The sequence below is a fragment of the Solea solea genome, chromosome 20 (genome assembly GCF_958295425.1).
Source record: "Solea solea chromosome 20, fSolSol10.1, whole genome shotgun sequence".
Taxonomy (NCBI): domain Eukaryota; kingdom Metazoa; phylum Chordata; class Actinopteri; order Pleuronectiformes; family Soleidae; genus Solea; species Solea solea.
The window spans coordinates 21,611,183-21,635,743 of record NC_081153.1 but is presented as its reverse complement, the minus strand read 5'-3'; the positions used below and the strand labels follow the sequence as shown (position 1 = coordinate 21,635,743).

Genomic DNA, 24,561 nt, shown 5'->3' with positions numbered 1-24,561 from the left:
CGGACAAATAAGTCATAGTATAGTATGTCGTCCAAAATTTGACAAAAATGTCATAGTTTAGTATGTCGTCCAAAATCGGTCAAAAACGTCATAGTTTAGTATGTCCAAAATCGGTCAAAAACGTCATAGTTTAGTATGTCGTCCAAAATTTGACAAAAATGTCATAGTATAGTATGTCGTCCAAAATTTGACGAAAATGTCATAGTATAGTATGTCGTCCAAACTTGGACAAAAATGTCATAGTATAGTATGTCGTCCAAAATTTGATGAAAATGTCATAGTTTAGTATGTCGTCCAAAATCGGTCAAAAACGTCATAGTATAGTGTGTCGTCCGAAATCGGTCAAAAACGTCATAGTTTAGTATGTCGTCCAAAATCGGACAAAAAAGTCATAGTATAGTATGTCGTCCAAAAGTTGACAAAAATGTCATAGTATAGTATGTCATCCAAAATCGGTCAAAAACGTCATAGTATAGTATGTCGTCCAAAATTTGACGAAAATGTGATAGTTTAGTATGTCGTCCAAAATTTGACAAAAATGTCATAGTTTAGTATGTAGTCCAAAATTGGACAAAAAAGTCATAGTATAGTATGTCGTCCAAAATCGGTCAAAAACGTCATAGATTAGTATGTCGTCCAAAATCGGACAAAAAAGTCATAGTAAAGTATGTCGTCCAAAATTTGACAAAAATGTCATAGTTTAGTATGTCGTCCAAAATCGGTCAAAAACGTCATAGTATAGTATGTCGTCTGAAATCGGTCAAAAACGTCATAGTTTAGTATGTCGTCCAAAATCGGACAAAAAAGTCCTAGTATAGTATGTCGTCCAAAAGTTGACAAAAATGTCATAGTATAGTATGTCGTCCGAAATCGGTCAAAAACGTCATAGTATAGTATGTCGTCCAAAATCGGACAAAAAAGTCATAGTATAGTATGTCGTCCAAAATTTGATGAAAATGTCATAGTTTAGTATGTCGTCCAAAATTTGACGAAAATGTCATAGTTTGGTATGTCGTCCAAAATCGGACAAAGAAGTCATAGTATAGTATGTCGTCCAAAATTTGACAAAAATGTCATAGTTTAGTATGTCGTCCAAAATCGGTCAAAAACGTCATAGTTTAGTATGTCGTCCAAAATCGGTCAAAAACGTCATAGTTTAGTATGTCATCCAAAATTGAACAAAAAAGTCATAGTATAGTATGTTGTCCAAAATTTGACAAAAACGTCATAGTATAGTATGTTGTCCAAAATTTGATGAAAATGTCAGTTTAGTATGTCTATGACATTTTTGTCAAATTTTGGATGGCATGCTAAAATATGACATTTTCGTGTCATTTAGGACATTCGATCGAATATGTAGGTACCATGGTGGCGCAGTGGTCAGTCATGGTGACTTTGGTTGCTCTTGTCAGAAAGTACTGTGTTCGATTCCAGGTCTAAGATCTTCCGTGGTATGTCGTCCCAAATTTGACGAAAATGTCATAGTTTAGTATGTCGTCCAAAATTTGACGAAAATGTCATAGTTTAGTATGTCGTCCAAAATTGGTCAAAAAAGTCATAGTATAGTATGTCGTCCAAAATTGGACAAAAAAGTCATAGTTTAGTATGTCGTCCAAAATTTGACAAAAATGTCATAGTTTAGTATGTCGTCCAAAATTGGTCAAAAATGTCATAGTATAGTATGTCGTCCAAACTTGGACAAAAATGTCATAGTATAGTATGTCGTCCAAAATTTGATGAAAATGTCATAGTTTAGTATGTCGTGCAAAATTGGACAAAAATGTCATAGTTTAGTATGTCGTCCAAAATTTGACAAAAATGTCATAGTATAGTATGTCGTCCGAAATCGGTCAAAAACGTCATAGTTTAGTATGTCGTCCAAAATTTGACAAAAATGTCATAGTATAGTATGTCGTCCAAAATTTGATGAAAATGTCATAGTTTAGTATGTCTATGACATTTTTGTCAAATTTTGGATGGATTGCTAAAATATGACATTTTGGTGTCATTTAGGACATTCGATCGAATATGTATGTGCCATGGTGGCGCAGTGGTCAGTCACTGTGACTTTGGTTGTTCTTGTCAGAAAGTACTGTGTTCGATTCCCGGTCTAAGATCTTCTAAGTTATGGTATGTCGTCCAAAATTTGACGAAAATGTCATAGTATAGTATGTCGTCCGAAATCGGTCAAAAACGTCATAGTTTAGTATGTCGTCCAAAATCGGACAAAAAAGTCATAGTATAGTATGTCGACCAAAATTTGACAAAAATGTCATAGTTTAGTATGTCGTCCAAAATCGGTCAAAAAAGTCATAGTATAGTATGTCGTCCGAAATCGGTCAAAAACGTCATAGTTAAGTATGTCGTCCAAAATTGGACGAAAATGTCATAGTTTAGTATGTCGTCCAAAATTTGACGAAAATGTCATAGTTTAGTATGTCGTCCAAAATTGGTCAAAAAAGTCATAGTATAGTATGTCGTCCAAAATTGGACAAAAATGTCATAGTTTAGTATGTCGTCCAAAATTGGACAAAAAAGTCATAGTATAGTATGTCGTCCAAAATCGGTCAAAAAGTCATAGTTTAGTATGTCGTCCAAAATCGGACAAAGAAGTCATAGTATAGTATGTCGTCCAAAATTTGACAAAAATGTCATAGTTTAGTATGTCGTCCAAAATCGGTCAAAAAAGTCATAGTATAGTATGTCGTCCGAAATCGGTCCAAAACGTCATAGTTTAGTATGTCGTCCAAAATTTGACAAAAATGTCATAGTATAGTATGTCGTCCAAAATTTGACGAAAATGTCATAGTATAGTATGTCGTCCAAACTTGGACAAAAATGTCGTATGTCGTCCAAAATTTGATGAAAATGTCATAGTTTAGTATTTCGTCCAAAATCGGTCAAAAACGTCATAGTTTAGTATGTCGTCCAAAATTTGACGAAAATGTCATAGTTTAGTATGTCGTCCAAAATCGGTCAAAAACGTCATAGTATAGTATGTCGTTCCGAAATCGGTCAAAAACGTCATAGTTTAGTATGTCATCCAAAATCGGTCAAAAACGTCATAGTATAGTATGTCGTCCGAAATCGGTCAAAAACGTCATAGTTTAGTATGTCGTCCAAAATTTGACGAAAATGTGATAGTTTAGTATGTTGTCCAAAATTTGACAAAAATGTCATAGTTTAGTATGTAGTCCAAAATTGGACAAAAATGTCAGTTTAGTATGTCGTCCAAAATCGGTCAAAAACGTCATAGTATAGTATGTCGTCTGAAATCGGTCAAAAACGTCATAGTTTAGTATGTCGTCCAAAATCTGACAAAAAAATCCTAGTATAGTATGTCGTCCAAAAGTTGACAAAAAAGTCCTAGTATAGTATGTCGTCCAAAATTTGACGAAAATGTCATAGTTTGGTATGTCGTCCAAAATTTGACAAAAATGTCACAGTTTAGTATGTAGTCCAAAATCGGACAAAAAAGTCATAGTATAGTATGTCGTCCAAAATCAGTCAAAAACGTCATAGTTTAGTATGTCGTCCAAAATTTGATAAAAATGTCATAGTTTAGTATGTCGCCCAAAATTTGACAAAAATGTCATAGTATAGTATGTCGTCCGAAATCGGTCAAAAACGTCATAGTTTAGTATGTCGTCCAAAATTTTATGAAAATGTCATAGTTTAGTATGTCTATGACATTTTTGTCAAATTTTGGATGGCATGCTAAAATATGACATTTTGGTGTCATTTAGGACATTCGATCGAATATGTACGTGCCATGGTGGCGCAGTGGTCAGTCACTGTGACTTTGGTTGCTCTTGTCAGAAAATACTGTGTTCGATTCCCGGTCTAAGATCTTCTGTGTTATGGTATGTCGTCCAAAATTTGACGAAAATGTCATAGTATAGTATGTCGTCCAAAATTTGACGAAAATGTCATAGTTACGTATGTCGTCCAAAATTGAACAAAAATGTTATAGTTTGGTATGTTGTCCAAAATTTGATGAAAATGTCATAGTTTGGTATGTCGTCCAAAATTTGACAAAAATGTCATGGTTTAGTATGTAGTCCAAAATCGGACAAAAAAGTCATAGTATAGTATGTCGTCCAAAAGTTGACAAAAATGTCATAGTTTAGTATGTCGTCCAAAATCGGTCAAAAACGTCATAGTATAGTATGTCGTCCGAAATCGGTCAAAAACGTCATAGTATAGTATGTCGTCCGAAATCGGTCAAAAACGTCATAGTATAGTATGTCGTCCAAAATTTGACGAAAATGTCATAGTTTAGTATGTCGTCCAAAATTGGTAAAAAAATGTCATAGTATAGTATGTTGTCCAAAATTTGATGAAAAAGTCATAGTATAGTATGTAGTCCAAAATCGGTCAAAAATGTCATAGTTAGATGACTAATTAAACAGTGCATTTGTATGTAAAAGTTATTGTTAAAAAAAGGTGTGAAGTGACCATTGTCCCCCGAACATCTTCACATTATCAAATCTGGCCCTCGTTAGAAAAAGTTTGGACACCCCCCAGTCTAAAAGCTTTTTTTTTTTAAAATTTAAATCCACCCAAAATCGGAAGCTAGAAGCTGGCTTGATCGCAATTTCGCCGCAGAATTTTCTGGTTCTTTTTAATGTTTATTTAATTTGCAGCTTGAAGATCAGATTCTACTTTGAATGCCCTCCCTGCACCAAACTCCGAGATAAATGGATAAATGAAGGACACAAGGTAATTTGTCCTCTGAGCAGACAATCACGACACCAAAGCATCAGAAAAGTGACGTGTGGAAGTATCACAGGTTCTAAGTGGTCAATGGCAATTAATGTACAAATGTGCTGACCCAGCTTAGTGCACCCAAAGTTTAGCAACCGTTACGCACATCGCTCACATCCAGTGTCGCCCCAGCTTTAAAGGTCGTGGATAAGCGTGAACTAAAACAGAGAGAGGGGTTTCGTTGGCTGAGGAGCCAGAAAAAAAGAAGCTTTCCTCTCACAGCTAGCATTAGCCAGCAGGTCATATTTGAGGGTCAGTGCTTTCACAACACAATGGTCCATAATGTTAGAGTGTTTCATCAACAGCTTGTCCCCGGGAATAAAACAGCACTCCAAATGAAAAAGGCTCACCTAATTGAAGCACACACACACACACACACACACATATCTCTGCCTGACAAATGGAGGAGAAAACCTTTTGTCAATTTAATGGCTCTGAGGTTCTCTGATATGTCACCGGGCGAAGGGAGGGGGGAATATATAATATTTCAACCGGAGAGCATGACGGCGACGTGATGTGCAATAAACAATTTTAAAGGCAGACTCTGATGTCAGAACACTCAACGTTAAAAATCTCTCTCTCTCTCTCTCTCTACACACACACTCCTGTGAAATGACGGCTTCTGTGGTCAGAAATGTTTTCCCTGTGATGATGGAGACAGGAAAAAACACACGTTTGTGTTCAAATACAACGTTCTGCTCCGTTTCATCCAGAAATGTTCATTTCACTCATTCCGTCGGAAATGAAAATGGACTCGGCTTCAGCTTATGGTTGGACGAGCCATCTTTTTCACACACACACAAACACACACACACAGTAAATGAGAGAGTTAGTAGGGGAAATAAAAAGATGATGAAAGTAAGTGGAGAAAAAAAATCTGAAAAGTAAAACAGCCACGAGTATAAGAGGAAAATGGGATATGAAACAATGTTCTTTTCAAATTGATCTTGGCGATAACAGACCGTTGTACACACTGTGCATCACCACATCAACGATGAGGCTGACCACATGTTTTCAGAATCCAGGATGTGTGTGTGTGTGTGTGTGTAAAATATCAGAGTATATAACAGCTGCTTTTCTGTAAATACCTTGTAATGACTGGACACTGATGTAAATGTTTGAAAACATATTCAAGACCAAAAACTCATCTGGGAGTGAAAAAAAACCCAAGAGTTGATTTGTACAATGGAATCAAATCAGAAGAACAGGGTTTCCCACACTGAAAAGCAGGGGTTTGGTAGTGAGTCCAGGCTTATGACCAGTAGGATTAGTGGTGTGCGGGGTGGGGGGTTGCCAGGTTTGCGGTCAAGAACACCTTCCCTCTTCTACCATCCTGTACATGTGCCGAAAGAGCGGGAAAGTCAGTGTCGCTCTTGTTCGTGTTGTACAAAAAAATATTCTATTCCAGAGTTCTCGTCACCGTCGTCGTCAGTAGTGCGCACTGTGTGTTTGTGAAACACACAGAACTGTTTGGCTTGTCTTTGTGTTCTCTCTCTGTCAGTGTTTTTCCTTTTTTGTCTGAGGGTTTCAAATCTAAACACCATCTGCATTTGTCCTCATTCGTCCCTTTCCACGTCCAGTCCGGGCAGAAGCAGCAGCAGCAGCAGCAGCAGCAGCAGCAGCAGCAGCAGCAGCAGCAGCAGCAGCAGCAGCAGCCGCAGTGGCACTGTAGTCATTGGCAATGTGCTGAATGTCACTGTCCGTCCATCCGGCTACAGTCCTACTACTCCTGCTTCCCACCGAGTCAGTCTCTCTTGGCTCCCCCAGTGCGAGGTCTCCGCCCCCCAGGGGGCGCCGGTCCTGTCAGAGCCTCTCGATGTCCCTGTATTTCTTGCGAAGGATGGAGACCTGGTCCTTGAACAGGACGGGGTCCAGTCTCATCTGGGAGTGGACCAGCGGCATGGCGCCAAACCAGCTGGCGAACTTGTTCATGCAAGTCTGTCTCTGGGCGAAGTGGTCGGGGTCGGCCCAGCGCGAGGCCCTTGAAGACTGAGGCAGGACAGACACCAGAGACACAGTCATTACAATACAAGAGAATATGTGCTGTGTATACAGTCAGTCAATGCAATCATTGATAAAATATAGATATATAATTATAGTTCTATATTTATATGGATATAAATATAGACATTCTTATTCTTATTTTCCAATAATCAAATATTTAAGCCGGCTTCAGAGTGAATCAGATAGTATGTGAAGCAACTACTGGATGATGTGCATGTTTTATATTTAAGTTGTAAAATAATAAAAACAAGTGCACGGTCCAGTCACAGTCCAACATTCATACAGTCGTATGAGGGGACTTGTGTGTCTCTCACCTGTCCCATCATTGTCTCCTTGTACTGTTTCTTCTGTGTGACCTTGATGGGCGGCAGCTTAGTGACAGCAGAGACCAGGAAGTTCATCAGGATGTCCTCACAGTTGGCCAGCTGGTCCACCATGTTCTTCAGACTGCTGGGCAGGAAGCTGGTGTAGAGATAATGGTAATACCTGCAGGAGGACACACACACACACACACACACACACAGCAAAGAGTCAGCAGAAGAAGAGGGAACAGATCATCTCATCTTTCATCACAACAACATGTGACTGTGAGACCATGAGTCATGATATCATATCATTTATCCATCTTCTACCACTTTATGAGGGTTGCGGGGGCAGCAGACATGAGGTGAAAGGCGGGGTAGACCCTGGACAGGTCGCCGGTCCATCACAGGGACACGTAGAGACACATTACACACACACACACACAGGGAGAACATAAAAACTCCATGCATGAAGGTCCTTGTTCTGGCCGGGACGTGAACCCGGGTCTTCTTGCTGCAAAGGCAAGAGAGCCAAACACTAAGAATCTCTGCTACTTTGCTGTTATTGCTGTTTTATTTTACACTCGTTGGAGTCATTATTGGATTATTATTTTAAATAATGTTCTTTGTCTTTATTTACATATTTATTCACATTTATTGTGATTAAAAATGATTTGCATTGTTCATTTATTAACTGCATTATTTCCTCTTCTGAGTCTGTTGCCTGAGTGGACTTTCATATATAATTCCATATTTACTTTGTTATACTTTGTATTTTTTCACTTTGTTTGTGTCTTTAGTTTTTGTCATAATCCCGAGTGTGTTTAAAATAGTCTTTCAAAAACATCTGTGATGAGATTAACATGATATATTCACACATTTTCTGAAGATAATGAAACCATGTTTAAATGTACAGATTAAACAAGGACACAATTAATCTATTAATTGACAGAAATGATTTAGCTGATATTTAAATAATCAATTCTTTAGCAAAAACACCAACATTTCCATATTTCCAGCTTCTATTATGTGACATATGAGGGATGAAACAATTAACTCATTAATAAAAGATAAATAATAAATAATCTCAGGTATATTAAACAAATATTAATTTCAGGTATATTAAAATGAATATTTCATGAAAACAATGTGTTTTGAATGCATCACAAATGTTTGACTCAATTCAGCGACTGCCTCGTTCCTCAAGTCGCTGATGGATTGAGCGCCGGACTTGTTGGAAGCGATTAAGCGCCGGGCCGCTGTGATTGGCTGACGACAGATTAATGGAGCGCCGCCATCACGTCTGAGTGAAGCCACATTAAAGCCGACGGGGCCTTAGTTTAAATAAATGCAGGAGCGAGGCTCAGCACACAAACTGACATTTTGGATAAACGTACGCGGCTGTTTCCTGAGGCTGTGCTACAACCGACATCACACCTACTGCCGCGACCTACACATCATCAAAGTGCATCAAAGTGTGCTATCAAAAGAAAGACGAGCGTCGAGCAAAGCTGTGATCTCTGTGCAGCAGATGAGAGAGAAACACAGAGACACATGTTCAGTGTTTAGAAGACAATCACAGGTGTTTATAGTCTCATACTTGTGGTAGATGGCAGCTCCAGTCAGCACCATTGAATAGTCGTTGGTCCATTTGGACGTGTAGCCCCATCGCTCCTTGTTGCTGTCCCAGAAGTGACTGCGGGCCGGATAACCAACGAGACGCTCGGGAAAACTCTGCCACACAGTGAAGGCGAAGTCCACCTGTGCAGAGGAAGATAACAAACACATTTATAAAAAACAGTTTGTAGAAGAGCTTGATTCATTGCAACCAGTGGCTTTATTTATGCTTAATAACTCATTTATTATTGCTTTAAATATTAGTTACAGGACACTGATTATAAAACCCACATTTACAGCCATATCTGTAAAAATATCATTTTGGATTGGTGAACAAATTCGAAATAATTAATAAAAACTTCATTTTCTGTGTGTGAGCCTTACACATTTATCCTAATTTTAAAATACACATAAATCTTAACTTAAATTTCTTTGGGGACCCACAGAGAAAAGTCTCCTGCAACCGATCCTTATCCTTCACCAGCAGGATATTCTATCATTTATTTAGCCAAGTATTCAACTGTAACTTCTAATGTCCACTGTGTATGAATCAGTGACATCTAATAGTGAGACTGCAGAACTCAACAAACAGAGGACGTTACTCATTAGTGCAGTCATAAACGACGGAGACCTCCTCAAAGCAAAGCACTTGCCCTATAAGTATAATAATAATATATAAATTCTCTTTTTCTTTTCATGCAAAAACACAGCGATACAACCACACTCTATAATCAATTTCTGCCAATAAACCCACTTATGTTACACACTGGACCTTTAATCAGTGTGAACTACATTATGTTTTAAATGTGTCACCTTTCATTAAAGTAAAGCATATAAATAAACGCTCCATAAATGCCTTATTAGACATTTGCTCTTCATAATAAAAGAAAACTGTTTGCAAAAGGAACTAAACAAGCTGAAACACGGCGTTTTAAGTGGTATATATTGTGTATAAAGAAATGGAGTGATTACAGAGAGAGAGAGAAGCAACAAAGGAACTGCACGCTTTAGTGAAAACACTGGCGACGCAAAAACCTCATCAAACACAAAGCAGTCTTTCCTCAGCAGCAGCAGCAGCAGCAGCAGCAGCAGCAGCAGCAGCAGCAGCAGCAGCAGCAGCAGCAGCAGCAGCAGCAGCAGCAGCAGCAGCAGCAGCAGCAGCAGCAGCCAACTCCTGTGTCTGCGATCAAAGCGCTCAGTCACTCAAGAGGATGAAAACATGTAAAGGCCTCAGTGTCTCTGCATTACACCACATATTACAACACTGCACTTCACTGAGAGGCTTTTTATGTCTATGACTTAACTCTAAATCCACCATTAAACACAACAAACCTCCATTTTATTTGTCTCCTGCCAGAATTACATGTGCAGACACACTCGTCGCACAGGAAGAGAAGGAGAGACCTGACTCTCTTCTTCACTAAAAAGTGACCATAATCAAGTTGCCATAATTCTCCCTACACATTTAACTTTAACCACGATACTGGTGTGAGCTTTCAGGGGGGCTTTTATTGTGAAGGAAAAGTAAAGCTGCAGGGGGGAAAAAAGAGGAAAAAACTGAATGTGTTCATGGCAAGAGGCCAACAAGTCCACTGAGGTCACTTTAGAAGCTTTACACTTTTACAACAGGGGCCACAAACTCCTGTGACCTGGGGGCCACAGAGCGTCTGGTCAGGTCAGTAAGTGTCGGTAAAATAAGCTTCAAATGTTATCACGATTAATCACAATTATGATAATTGTGACAATATTTCATTTCAAGTTTCTTTTGATATGGAACAATAAAAAAAATGCAACATAAAAATGCATTTATGACACAAAATGAATCTGTCAAATAAAAAAGCAGACAGAAATAACTAATTATCCTCTTCTTTCAGATAATCTGCCTCCTTCTTGTCCTCATGTCCTCCTTTATAGCATCCCTGAACCTTCTCTGTGGTCTTTGTCTTTTTCTCCTGCCAAGCAGCACCATCTTCAACATCCTTTGTCCAGTATAACTTCATATGAAGTGGGAGGGCCGTCTGAAATTGACTTAGGGACCACAAGCAGCCCACAAGCCGCATGTTTGACACCTCTGCAGTAGAAGATTTCAGCCAATGAGAAGAATGAGGAGACGTTTGAGGAATCTGACGTAGGATTTCTGGTCTTAATTTCCCCTTCACTGGCAGCTCTGCGTTGCCATCTTCATCCTCGACACAAACAGACTTTTATGGGATCTAATTCTTCGCTGTTCAAAGCAGCATCTGGCTTCCCATGGTGCCGCGCCAAAATGTGTCCTCGGGAAAAAAACAGCAACAATCCCGACAGCATGTGGAACAAATATGCCCATAACTGAGGAGTTACAGTGTGATTAGACACAGACAGTGAAAGAAAAGTGGAGCAAGAGAGAGAGAAGGATTGATGATGAAAAGAGGGAAAAAGTCAAGCTTGGAGCATGAAAGTTAAAGTAGTTTAAGAGTCAAGCTGCAGAGCCATAAGTGGAAAACACCAGGGACGGAGAGAGAGATAAAAAAATAACAGAAAACACAATCACAGAGTTGGAACGTGTCAAGTCTGCAACTTTGTTTTGACTCAAGAGGACGAAACTTCTGAGGCAGAGAGAAAAAAAGTTATAAAAGTTATAAAAGTTTTATATTTGATGGCATTAGGAGCTCACCTCTGTGGTGGACAACACCGTGTCTTCATCCAGACTGAGGACAGCGTCGGTCACTATGGTCTCATAGGGCAGGAAGCGGCTGCTCATCACCTGCAGGGGGAGACACAGAGCACAGCAGGGGTTATGACAATGAAAACATCCTTCATCATACAGCAGAATAGAGGAGGATTAGGACCACAAAATAAAATGAATGAATAAATAAATAAATAAGACAGAATTCTGAGATTGAAGTCAGATTTATGAGTTTGTTTTTTTGTTTTACAGAGAATTCGGACTGTAATCAGAGAAGTCTGAGATTAAAGTCAGAATTCTGATTTTCTTTCTCTCAGAATTCTAACCTTACTCCCCCCAAAGTATGAAAGTTGAATGAATGAATAAAGCTCTGAAGCAGCACATGTTTTAGTACTGATACACTACAGTAATGAGATGAATGACTTTGATCATTAAGAAATACTGATTCATTCATGTTAAATATGGCTGAAGGAGGAAGTAAATAAACCTGTGACAAATAAAGACGTTCAAACACACAGATTGCAGCTTCCATTGTAGTTGATTTAACATGATTATTATGAGCAAAAATTTACTTTTTTCATGTTGACACGAAAGTTGCCAGCGAGCAGTTTATATATATTATAACATAACATTTTTATACAACAGGCATCGACTTCTACCTTCTGTGTTGATAAAACTAACTTATTAACGCGTGTTAACATCAACATTCATTATCAGCCGTACTTCTTGTCCGATATTCACTCTCCATTAAACACTGTTTTCCCTCGTCTCCATTAACTCGCTTTTAATAGCTTTTTTCCAATGAGCTTTTTAGCAGTTAAGTGTTCGGCTGTGTTCACACGCTAGTTACAGAGTTCCACTGTGGACTGACGCTCCGCTGACTGCAGAGCGATGGCTTTATTTCCTGAAAACAGCTGCGAGTCAAACTGAGTCCAGAAAACAAACGCAGAGTCGCAGCAAACGGTTGTTTTACCAACGATATCCAAACATCTGGGAGATTCATCGTCACTTCACCTGGTCCTTGTAAATGTTCTGGTGATAATATCAACATGTGACGTACAAGAAACAAGACACACTCAAACTGCAACACAAACATTCACAATCTTCTACCACAAGCTTGAATTCACTTATATGAAACAAAAGCAACATGTCATATTAATAAGGTTAGGTTGAACTTTACTGTCCACAATGTGGACAAACAAAAACACAACATCTATCTATCGTTAAATAAATATATCAGTAAAAGAAGCACACATTGGCTTTCGCTGCTCTACTGTAGCCACGCCCCCTCTCACTCACACAGCACTGTGGGATACCTGAGAGGATAAGCACAAGTTAAGTGAGTGTAAGATGTGAGTGGGTGATTCTTACGTCTGACCTCAACAATAAAGACTCCCTAAATGTTGTGTGTCTGCATTAAAATGAGTCAGCAGTAAACAATAAACTGACACTTCCAATAGCCCAGCCTACTTTGGACAATCTTTAGACTTTGAATAAACAAACGACAATTCCGACGGCAAGGTCTCAAATTGAATCCAGCGATAATGGTCGAGAATTTAAGGACGTTTCAGAATCCTGTGGCAGACAGAATAGCATCTTGCCACTCGATTTGACATTGACGTCAAAAACATTTTAAAAGCCGCTCATGTAGCTCTTCTTTGACATATTCACACACAAAAATACAGGAAAAACAGGCACAGACTGAACAGGCTCTGTACTAGTTAAGGACATCACAATTTAAGTTCAATTTACGGGCAAATTCAGTTGAACCTTTTGATAATTTAACTACTTTAAAATTTATTTGCACTTGGTACAAAGGATTATTTGTGTATTTGTATGTTTGTGTGGGAGGTGGAGTCTAAAAACGCCTTCCTGAAAGAAACCAAACTGCATCTGTGTTTGCATTTTTTTGTTTCTAAAATACACTTACTTTAAATTACTTTACTATATAATTCTACATAGACTTATATATGTATATATATATAAACATACATATATACATGTGAAAAATAAAAAGTGAAATAAGATAAATCGAGAAAGCTGAAAAGTAGAGATTGACCAATTGTATTTGTTGAAAGTTTGAGGCATTTAAAAGCATTGGGGCAAAAACTGTGCGATAGCCCCATACATACTCCAAACGTTGTAATAAGACTGTAAAGTAAGTAAGTAATTGTTTCCATTACACATACCAGTTCTCTAAAGATGGGATGTCCTGGTGGTTTAAGCCAACCATCTTTTTTGAATTTGAGGTGTTGAACATTCACGTCCAATTAAACACAGTATTTGTCCCACATCTGGAAACTAGTTTACAGAGTGCAGTTTAATGGTACGTTGCAAATACAACGTGAAGACGCCACAACATCAACACAACAGCTGAACACAGAGAAGGAGAGAAAAGTCTCTCCTGTGTGACGCGCCCCATTGTTTTCAACACTGACAGAAGCTGCTGAGAGTTTTCCATCGCGGCCTCAGAGTCGTCTGCTTCAGATCAACACACAAACACACAAACACACAAACACACACACACACACACACACACACACTACACATGTTTTCTCCTCTGTTGTTGAACAACAGGACATGTGTATTTAATGGTGGCTGAAACCAAAGTGTGTAATTCATGACAGGCCTGAAATATTTACTGGAAGCAGAGGGAGTGACGGTGGGTGGATGGAAGGATGAATGTATCTTGTCTTCATTTAAACAGGAAAGATGTGACATGAAAAGCCCAGCAGCAGCTGCTGCTGCTTATTGAAGAAGAATTCAACCTCACTCACACACACACACACACACACACACACACACACACACACACACACACACAGCACTCACAACGTTCAGATACACAAGCACACATCAGCAGACAGATGTATATATACATACATACACAGTTTATGTATATATATATATATATACAGTATACATAAAAATATAGAACACACACACATGTACACACGCACAATGTTGTCTGAAGTCAGCTGTTGGTTTCCTCGTATCTCTGAAAAACACTCCAGAGGAAAGTGCAGCAGCTGAATGTTCTGACTGTCCAGACATTTACCGGGAGAGAAAGTGCAGACGTATGTGAGTGTGAGTGTGAGTGTGAGTGTGAGTGTGAGTGTGAGTGTGAGTGTGAGTGTGAGTGACACTTGTGTTTACAGGAGAGACAAAAACAGAGGATAAAATGTCCTGCGGGTATAACCAGAGAAAACTGTCTCCTCTCTGCTCTCTAAGTCTTTTCCCAAAGTTTACAACCAGAACATAGGAGAGGAGAGGAGAGGAGAGGAGAGGAGAGGAGAGGAGAGGAGAGGAGAGGAGAGGAGAGGAGAGGAGGGGAGAGGAGAGGAGGTGAAAGTGACAGCAGGACAAACCACAGAAAAATGGGGAACAGAGACAGAGGAGGACGAGACGCTGGTGTTTTAAACCCCCAGATGGTTTGTAATGTTATGAGTGTGACACAGTAGCCTGGGGCTTCCTGGCTCCTGCTGCTGCTGCTGCTGCTGCTGCTGCTGCTGCTGCTGCTGTTGCTGCTGCTGCTGCTGCTGCTGCTGCTGCTGCTGCTGCTGCTGTGAGAGCAGGAATCTGCCTCCAGCACTTCACCTCTCTTCTGAAGGACGTCAGCAGAGGTGACAAGAGAAGGACAGGACAGGACGGAGACCACCATATTTAAGCACTTTAAAAATGACTAAATGATTTCTTTACTCCGTATTTACTCTGTATTTTCTTGTAAAGTATAGTGTAATAGTGTATTTTTTGTTGTTGTATGTTAACGCATATTTAGTGTTTGTCTGAGAAGCAGAACTGTTAATTGTTATGTTTATCATAACAATGTTGACCCAGAGTAAGTCTTTTACATTTTACATTTACCTGGGTAGAACAACACTAAACATATCCTTAAGTTTTTTATTTCAATATTGAGATGATTTTGAATTAAAAAAATCTTTTTTAAAAGTCTTTTAAATAATTTTTTAACTAACCTGACTAACCTGGCACTTCTGTTGCAGGTATACATATGTACCACAGAGACTAGTACTAGGACTGCTACAACTAATCAATTATGAATCGATTACTAAACTATTTTGATAATCGATTAGTCAGTGTTTCAATATTTATAACGAGTTTTCTGATTTTTCAGCTTCTTACATGTGAATATTTTCTGGTTTCCAAAGAAATCATTCAAACTGTATCATTTTAGTTTGTGGACGAAACAAAACATTTGAGAACCTCATCATTTCCAGGTCTGACAAACACTGATCAACACTTTTAGGGACAAAACTAGAACTCAAGATTCATTGAGACCATAATAGTTGCAGCTCTGGGCTACAACACTGTGTACATGTACAACCTGTTGACAGGCTGTGGAAAAGGAATGAAGCTAATGTTTAACTATTTTTGTTGGTTATTTGGAGGCTTTGCAGCAACATTTAAGCATTTGAACACTTGACTCAAATATAATAATAATAATAAAAAAGAGTGTGATTTAAATAAGTTTAAGAGAAGGGAAAGAAATGAGCGACAGAGAGTTAGAGTGAATGTGACAGTAAGTGGCAGGAAACATGAGAGAGATGAAAAGTGTTCTCTCTCGCTCGCTCTGTGGGGAGGACCAACACAGCTTGGCTCGCCATGGTAAACACAGAGTGCACCACAACCACAACAAACCACACACACACACACACACACACAGCTACATAGTGACACAGAGCCGCACAGCTCTGATTGACAGCCGGCAGGAAACCACTCCGAGCCACAGGGAGAGGTAAACTCTGAACCCAGCCTACCAGTGCGTGACTGACACTGATGTGGAAACCACTTCCTCTGACTGGCAGCTGAAGTTAAGTCGTCGTGAGCGACAGCAGTGGATGAGTCTGACGTTTCACACATGAGCAAACACTTCCTTCTCCTCACGTTTGTTTGGAAACAGTGAAAATAATCTCAGATCAGGCTAACGTCGGCCATGTCGGACCTTTGACTACACAAGGAGAGGTCACGGGGAGGTCAACGTAAACAGAGAGGCTCAGTGAGGCTGTCATAATAAACTTCATGGTCTGTGACAAAAAGCAAAACAGAACAGAAATGGATATGCACATCTACAAAGCTCATACTCTAAGTGGGGCTGAATATGAATGGATTATTTTCAGTTCTCTGATTCTTCAGCTTCTTAAATGTGGATATATTCTGTTTTCTTTGCTCCGTATAACAAATAAATCATTAAAACGTCATCATTCCCAGGTTTGAAAAACATTTTTCACCATGTTCTGACGTGTTAAGGACCAAACGACTACACGATTAACTGAGGAAATCATCAAAAGACTAATGGATTATGAAAATAATCCTTAGTTGCAGCCCTAATTTAAGGCTGCACTGAGTAACTTTTAAATTGAAACCACTTTCACGTGAGTATCAGCTCCACACGACTCAACTTTTATTGTTTCTCATTAGAGTGTTTGGTGTGACACATTTCATAACCCTGGACATTCAGTAGTACTTTTAATCTTAATCTGATTTGCGTCTGATATTGAAAATGAGTGCTCGGCAACACCTGCATGCTCCTGTTCCTGCACTAAGCAGCTCCAAGTTTCTAGAGGTAGGTCATGTCGAGACAGTGTCTCCAGAGTCCTCCAGAGGGCGACAGACGTTCCACGCTGCAGCTTTAATCCTTTCCTCACACTTTTTTTTCTAATTAGCTGCGTTCATCCATTTAATATCACAGTAAACAAAACACCTGAAACAAAAGCCATTTTAAGCCTCAAATCATTTCTTCCATGTCGCTATTTTCAACTCACAGACCAAAAAATCGATGAATTGAGAAACTAATCAGCACATAAAGGAGCTGAGGTTCGGTCGCAGCGGTGGAACGCGCACATTTAAAAATAGATCTGGCAGTTATGAGTTTCTGAAATGGTGCCGAGGATCACAAGTTATTAAAACCTCAAATTAATAAAGTCATAAGTCATCTGCCGGGTTTATTTGTTGTGCATATTATTACAGTCTATTATGGCTCAAGTGTTACTTATTCCTCCAGAGATTCTTCAACTTTATCACGTTCATTTGATATTCAGCATAAAAAAAAGGAAAGAACGATATAAATAAACGCCCCTGTGCATTTACGCTCCCCCACTTATTGCCTCCCTTATCTTTCCTAACAATACACATTAGGCTGTCACGCTTTTTTAACAGTGTATATTATTCCCATTACTGAGCTTTAATTAAAACCACACAAACTGTCCTTTTAATGGAATCACTGCAGCACAAATCGAATCTCATTAAGTCTCAGAAACTCTCACACGGGAGAAAACGGGCCGAGATACAGTAGCAGTACAGTTGGTGACTGTGCATTAGATGAACTGTAGAATAAGAAGCGTAAATGAAAGGATGGAGAGCGCGGGTGAACGTTTTTGAGGCTCACCTTATTTTCCCCCTCGATGACGATGACGGGCACTGAGGTGGCAGGCCAGCGCTGCTTTGCAGGGAGAGGCTTGTCACAGTTCCACAGGACGATGATCTGCAAGACAGAAGAAACACGGGTTTCACCACAACTGGGTGTCAGCAGAGAGGAGCCGAAAAAAGGACTCAAGTAAGAGTACTGTTAGTACTCAAATTATTACTCAAGTAGAAGTAAAAGTACTGTTACTTTAACATAATTATTACTCAAGTAGAAGTAAAAGTACTGTTACTTTAAGATAATTATTACTCAAGTAGAAGTAAAAGTACTGTTACTTAAACATAATTATTACTCAAGTAAGAGTAAGTAAGTATGCAGTGAAGTGACTACTTATGTACATATCAGAGTTGGTGAGTTTCCCTGGAAGAAATCAATGTGCATGTATGTGGATGAGCTGTATGGGTGTGTGCGGTGTATTTTTATTTATTTATATATAATATTTGCCTCTGTTAACATCTTTGGGGACAACAAATGGAAACTCACCTTTGGCTACAACATTGGCTTAAATGTTCATTAACAGCACTGTCCCTTCCAAATAAACCACAAATAATAATAATAATAATCATGATGATGATAATAATAATAATAATAATAATAATAATAATGATAATAATAATAATAATAATAATAATAATAATAATAATAATAATAATAATAATATTCTGAGTTCTGACTACAAATGGATCACAGTGCAGCTTGAAAACAGCAGTTCTAAAAGGTGCTACTTGCCTGCACCAGACACCTGCATTGTAGCTAATACGATTTCCTTTAACCCAAACAACTCGCAGCACACTTTCCCAGCTCGCTGTAGAACCGGCCCACGGAACATGTGACATTTACGCGGCAAAATGTCACCTCATTACAGGATGTTAAAAGAGTCTGAAGGGCAACTGAAGTGATAAGGTGAACAATTTGTACCATTGTGTCCGTAAGCAGTCACAGCACATTTTCAGGTTTGTAACAATAGAAGAACATGCTGCTGAACATGCTGTGAATCAGATCACGTTAGCAACGACTGCATCTCTCTTTCAGTCACGTGCAGGACAGTGGACGTGGACGTGTCACATGACGTTCCCCGTCCATCAGCAGTGGCTGTCGTTAATGTCTGATGAAGAACACGCTCATAACAGCACTTTCTGTCCGACCTTACGTCCATTAAAGTGAAACGTGGGAGACCACAGACACAAACAAACTTTGTAACCCATTTTCAATCCCGTTTTAATCCTGAGACGATCCAGTCAAGACACTGGGTGTTTACTCTTCAACGCCCAGCTGATAAATGAACAGACAATATTCAATTTTAACCCTCAGTCAGGTCTGATAGTATTGTTTGACAGAGCTTATTCACAGATTAAGGACATACTGTAGCATACAAACAATTACATCATTAGGACCAATAAGAGGCAGAAATATCAACACCAACAAAAGTCACTAAGAGCTTTATAAAATCATGGAATTAGCAGTGAAAGACAACTGGAATATTCTTTCATAAAACTATGCAAACATCTTAATCTGAATACTGTTTTATTCAGACTAAGGCCAGTAGTTGGATTATTGGTTTGCATGAAGACAATGTTTGTTAAAATAATGAAGAAAAAAACTTTCTTAGGTTCAAAGTAAAAACACTCTTTCATAGCTGTGTGTGAGTTCCTACACAAAATGTCCTTGAACGGTAAATGAATCCAGCGTGCAGCACTGTGGCTGACGCTGAGCACAGACATCGCTGATGGAAATGAGCCACAAGAATATCCCTGCAGGGATCAGTGGAGTTTCACATTATTCTAACATCAACAACGTCACTCTCTGTTTCCCCCTGCGGGGAATCTGCACCCTGACTGCACCCTGACTGCACCCTGACTGCACCCTGACTGCACCCTGACTGCACCCTGACTGCACCTGCCAAATGATGAGCGAGAAGCTGTTCAGATGTTTGTGTTACGGTGTTAACACACAGGAATATGTCATCAGTCTTAGAATAACACATGAAAAGCATCTTTCATGGGTCTCACGTTGTCAACAAGACAACAGGTATGAGGCCACTTTATTAGGTACACGGGATGCCTCTCAAACACAAATGACCTGCCGGCCAATGAGTATCTAGTCTGATCAAGATCAGGTCAGGTCTGAAAAAAATAAATGGACAACGTGAACTTCAAAATAAAACACAATATTCCACCATGATATTGCAATAACAAGATTTATGATATTTCACAGAATTACTAAGTAAAAGTGTTTGTTTTCATGTACATTTATAATGCAAAACAAATCTAAAAACAGCCAGACATAAAATATAATCAAAAATCAACAGGTAGACAACTGTAATGACACACTAAACAAGCTTATATGTGCATATAAGACGCCTCAGAAGAGAAACGAGAAACTTCAAAATGTGAAATCTCCACACAATCCCACCATCCTCTTTCTTTATAGAAAATAAAACACTCACGCATCAGCCCCTCTGTCACCAACACCCACGTCACATTCAAAGCCATTTAAATGCCTTAATGCATGGAGTTGCTGCCATGTGATTGGCTGACGGCGTTAACAAGCTATTAAACAGGTTTGCCTAATAAAACAGCCAGTGAGATCACACACACACGTGACAACAGCCTTAATCCATTAGTCCTGTTGGAATAGAAAGATGCTGTAACTGCATCTCGTCATGAGTGTGTATATATATATATATATATATGTATATATACACATGTACATAAACATATATACTGTATGTATAGGTACACAATCACAACAGGGGTTCCAGTATCAGAAAGCATCCTCCTCTGCACCTCCACATTCTCTCAGTCTCATTCGTTTATTCATATCCATGTCTCTTTCTTCATGCGCTCTAAAGCCCCCACAGCTCCCTCTTTCCTGCACAATGAGGGGGGAATGAACGAAGCTCCTCGGCTGTGTACCTGTGGAGCTCCACTTTGCATGCACACATGAGGAACCCAAACACAAAAACAGGAAAATGGGAGTGTTTTCTCATCCAAGCCGCTCTTACTATCGAGACTGAGTCTGACTTCGAGTGTGTTGATAATGGAACGACAGGCTGGGTTTTACCACTCGGTGACACGGCTGGAAATAACGCAGGCCTCAATACTTGATCGACCGACATGTGTTTGCAGCATAGATGACTAATGTTTGTCCATAATTGTTGTTGTAATTCATTGTTTATCCACATCTTTACTTTTATGAAAACACAAGTTGTATACACATCTATATAGAGGTGAAAGTGTTGTTTCCTGGTTGTGTGACTACATCACTATATGTGTATCATAACTATCAATTAAAATGTTCATAAATCACAAAGTTAAGTACACTGTGACACCTGTGATAAATATGTGGCAGTTTTTAACATGATCTCTGTAATTAGAGGGGAAAACGTTAAGCCAGAGGCCGTTGGTGAACCGTTCAGAGTCTTTCCATTGTTTCCATCTCTCTCAACAGTTATAAAAGACCTGCTGGCTTTAAGCACATTTCTGTCCACAAGGCTCATAGTAATGAAACGAAGGTCATTCACTGGCTTGGAGACATTCTCCACTTTCTTAAAGTAGAGACACTTAGACTTTCCTGCGTGGTTCCACTAGTGAATTTCAGAAAATATTGGATAAATTAAGCAGATCAGCTTCCCATTTATCCCAGACTGATGCATCTTTTATGGTAGTATAGATATTGGCTTAGTGAATTTTAATTATTGGCTTTGAAACGTCTGTTTGCTGACTGATGGTGTGTCTTTTTTTGTTGTTTTTGTTTGTTTCTGTTGTTTGTTTGGTTCTTTTCTTACAGTATATAATTAAAAAGGCGTAGCTTTTATTATACATTTAAACCTTTTTTGTAAACTTTGGTGACACCCTAGTGGCACGTTTGTATTTTCTTGTGAACCTGAAACAAATGTTGGATGATTATTCTTTAAGCTACATGCTGTAGTGCTCCAGCTTTTTCATTAGTGATGGCATCTGGTGAATGGGTGTGAATGAGTGTGAATGAGTGTGAATGGGTGTGAATGGGTGTGAATGGGTGAGTAGAAAAGCACCATATAAATTTCACTCAAGGTCCACTTGTTCTGCCACATCAGAGTTTTTGCAAAAGTTCTCTTTCTTAAGGATAAACTTGAGAATCTGACATTTTTGTATTTGGTATTTTGTGAATTCTTTTGAATCACTTAAAACCTTTTTCACATTCCCAGCCTTTCATTCCTTCTTATAATTATTTTCACCCTGTGTTCTATTACTTTGACCACCTTTATTTAACTTTCCATTAATTCTCTTGTTTGCTCTTTACTTGGTCTTGTGTGACACGGTCTTCTTTTGCCTTAATTCCTACAGATATTTTAGTGTTCTGAATTGTGTGGCTTTGCCCTTGTGTTTCTTTTTCAGGCACTTTATAAACTTACATATTTACAGGTTATGTGTAAACAACATTATTCTTATTATATATTATTACAAGAGTGGAACCAACTGAACCAGACCAGCCAGAGCTTTTGCAGTTTATGCCAAATATGTGTGCATATTAATCATCACAATATTGCAGTGCCATGTTAAAATCTGAGAAACACAAATTCTTCTGTTTCATTTCAACTAAAGAGTCTTTTAAAAATAATATGTTATTATTGTGGTATGAGAACTGGCTCGCTCGCATGGACCACTTCATACACAAAGTAAACACACACACACACACACACACACACACACATAAATATCCCTCCCACGCAGAACAAACATTCATACGCATATCTGTTCCAACACACAATCAAAGCATCGGACACTCATGTACAGCTCTCACACGGAAATGCATGACTCCCACACACACACAACACAAACTCCTGCTGCTTACTCACACACACACACACACACGCACACACACTCACACACGCACATACACACCCACACACACCTTCACTCACACAAACACAAAGCAGCCATCGGGGAGGAAACTCCATTTCATTTCCCACACTGGTAAGGAACAAGTAAGGGAATCAATACGTGCCATCTCCCTCTGTCCTGAGGGGAATTTTGCTGCCATGAAGACAAATGTATCACTGCAACAAAATGTTGCTCTAATTCAATCTACTACACTTAACACACACACACACACACACACACACAGGGAGGATGGAGAATGAGCTCTGTTGTAGCCGTATCATCCACATAAAGTGATGCAATTTTGGGAGTATTTTACTATCCCTGTGAGGGGGGCAATCATTGATGTAACGCATGCCCCCGTAAATCACAACTACACGCTGAAACAAAAGCTAACTAAGCTGTAGCACAATGATATATAAGTGTGCCGAGGTTCGCACCATGATGATAAAACAATAAAGGTTTTTTTAAAAACATGGTTGTAGCAGCTAATGACACCGAGTTCACTAAAAGAATGAGAGATCATGCTCTCGATTTTAGACCGGGTTGTGAACCCGGGTCTTTGTTGCTGCAAAGGCAAGACGCCAACAGTGTGGCTCCAGCAGGGACAGAAGAAATAAGAAATATTGTCACATTAACAAAAGGTTCCTTTAATAAAATCCATTAACCACATTAACGTGCTGTCGCGTTTGTCTCGCGTTGTAAACCAAACTAAACTAACTCCTCACACCAAAGTCCATGGAGAAAATCAAAGATTTGACATCACGGTGAACAGGAGCTGTTGATCCACTGCTTTCTCCATCAGTAACTGTTTAAAATCCTTTGTTCATAATAAGCTAAATAACAAATGCATCCTTAAAGGTATCAAATACTTAAGATGACTTTTGTTTTATCAGGTGAGTCTTTTATAAAGAGGCAGAAACTAGGATTCAACAAGTTTTGACATTCATTCATTCATTCATTCATTCACTCATTCATTCATTCACACACACACACACAGTGTGCTTTACCTGTGCACAGTACTGGGACTTGGCCACCGCTGCCAGGAGCTTGAGAATGGGCTGTGACTGGGACACCAGAGGCGAGACGGCGTGGATGACTGCTGTGAACTTGGGGTGCGGTTTGATTCCTGAAACACAGACAGACAAACACTCATGAAAACAATGTTGTAAAGCGAGTCGACTCAAAGGCCTGATGAGAAATGAAGGCACTTTACATCACATACACAACTCCGTTAAAGGCAGATGATTTAAATGTCAGCGATGTGAGGTTTTTTGAAAATGGCAAATGTCTTCATCACTTCTGTAAACTCCTCGGGTTTAATCTCCAAACCACGACTGATGGGACTTTGAATTCACTCTGACGTGATGTTGGATTAGAGTAATTGAGACTGAAAATTAGAGCAGGAAATAAGATATTGAGCGAGACGGATCACAGAGGGCGTTCAACTTTTCTTTTTTTTGCTAAATTAAATCTAATCTAACCCAAACCAACAAAGCATAGCATGGAGGAGATAGCATTAGCGCAGTCTCCTTTACGCTGAGCAACCTTTATATGGAGGATACACACTGTTTTCAGCAGTAATAACAAAGTATCAAACTTTTAAAACACCTGGGATCTACATGCTCATATAAACAGAACCTGTGACGTAACAATGAAGAATGGAGAAGATTTACTGTTCTGCTAAAGACAGACTTTTCACAGGAGGCAGATTTATTCCCAGTAAGATCATTTGCTCTCATCATCCTCCTCTTCCTCACATATACTTCACACACTGGTATAGCGACATTAGATTAAGATAGAGCGAGAGATGAGGCGACTCTAATTATTATTATTTATCAGTTTCATTTTCTATGCACTCCAGTCAAAATTCCGCAACTCCACTCCAATGACAGTATAAACAGT

At 39.1% G+C, this 24,561-nt stretch overlaps 1 protein-coding gene across 1 annotated transcript in view; it reads right to left on the bottom strand.

Moving 5' to 3' along the window:
* Positions 1-5,630: 5,630 nt before the first annotated feature.
* Positions 5,631-24,561, bottom strand: part of ext1b (exostosin glycosyltransferase 1b) — a 109,547-nt gene continuing 90,616 nt past the window's right edge. The window contains exons 7-12 of the mRNA XM_058619016.1: positions 23,667-23,785; positions 17,759-17,854; positions 11,344-11,433; positions 8,674-8,834; positions 7,086-7,257; positions 5,631-6,756 (exon numbers count right to left, since the gene is read on the bottom strand). Coding sequence (XP_058474999.1) covers positions 6,571-6,756; positions 7,086-7,257; positions 8,674-8,834; positions 11,344-11,433; positions 17,759-17,854; positions 23,667-23,785 — 824 coding nt within the window. The 3' untranslated portion in view covers positions 5,631-6,570. The remainder of the gene's footprint in view (positions 6,757-7,085; positions 7,258-8,673; positions 8,835-11,343; positions 11,434-17,758; positions 17,855-23,666; positions 23,786-24,561) is intronic.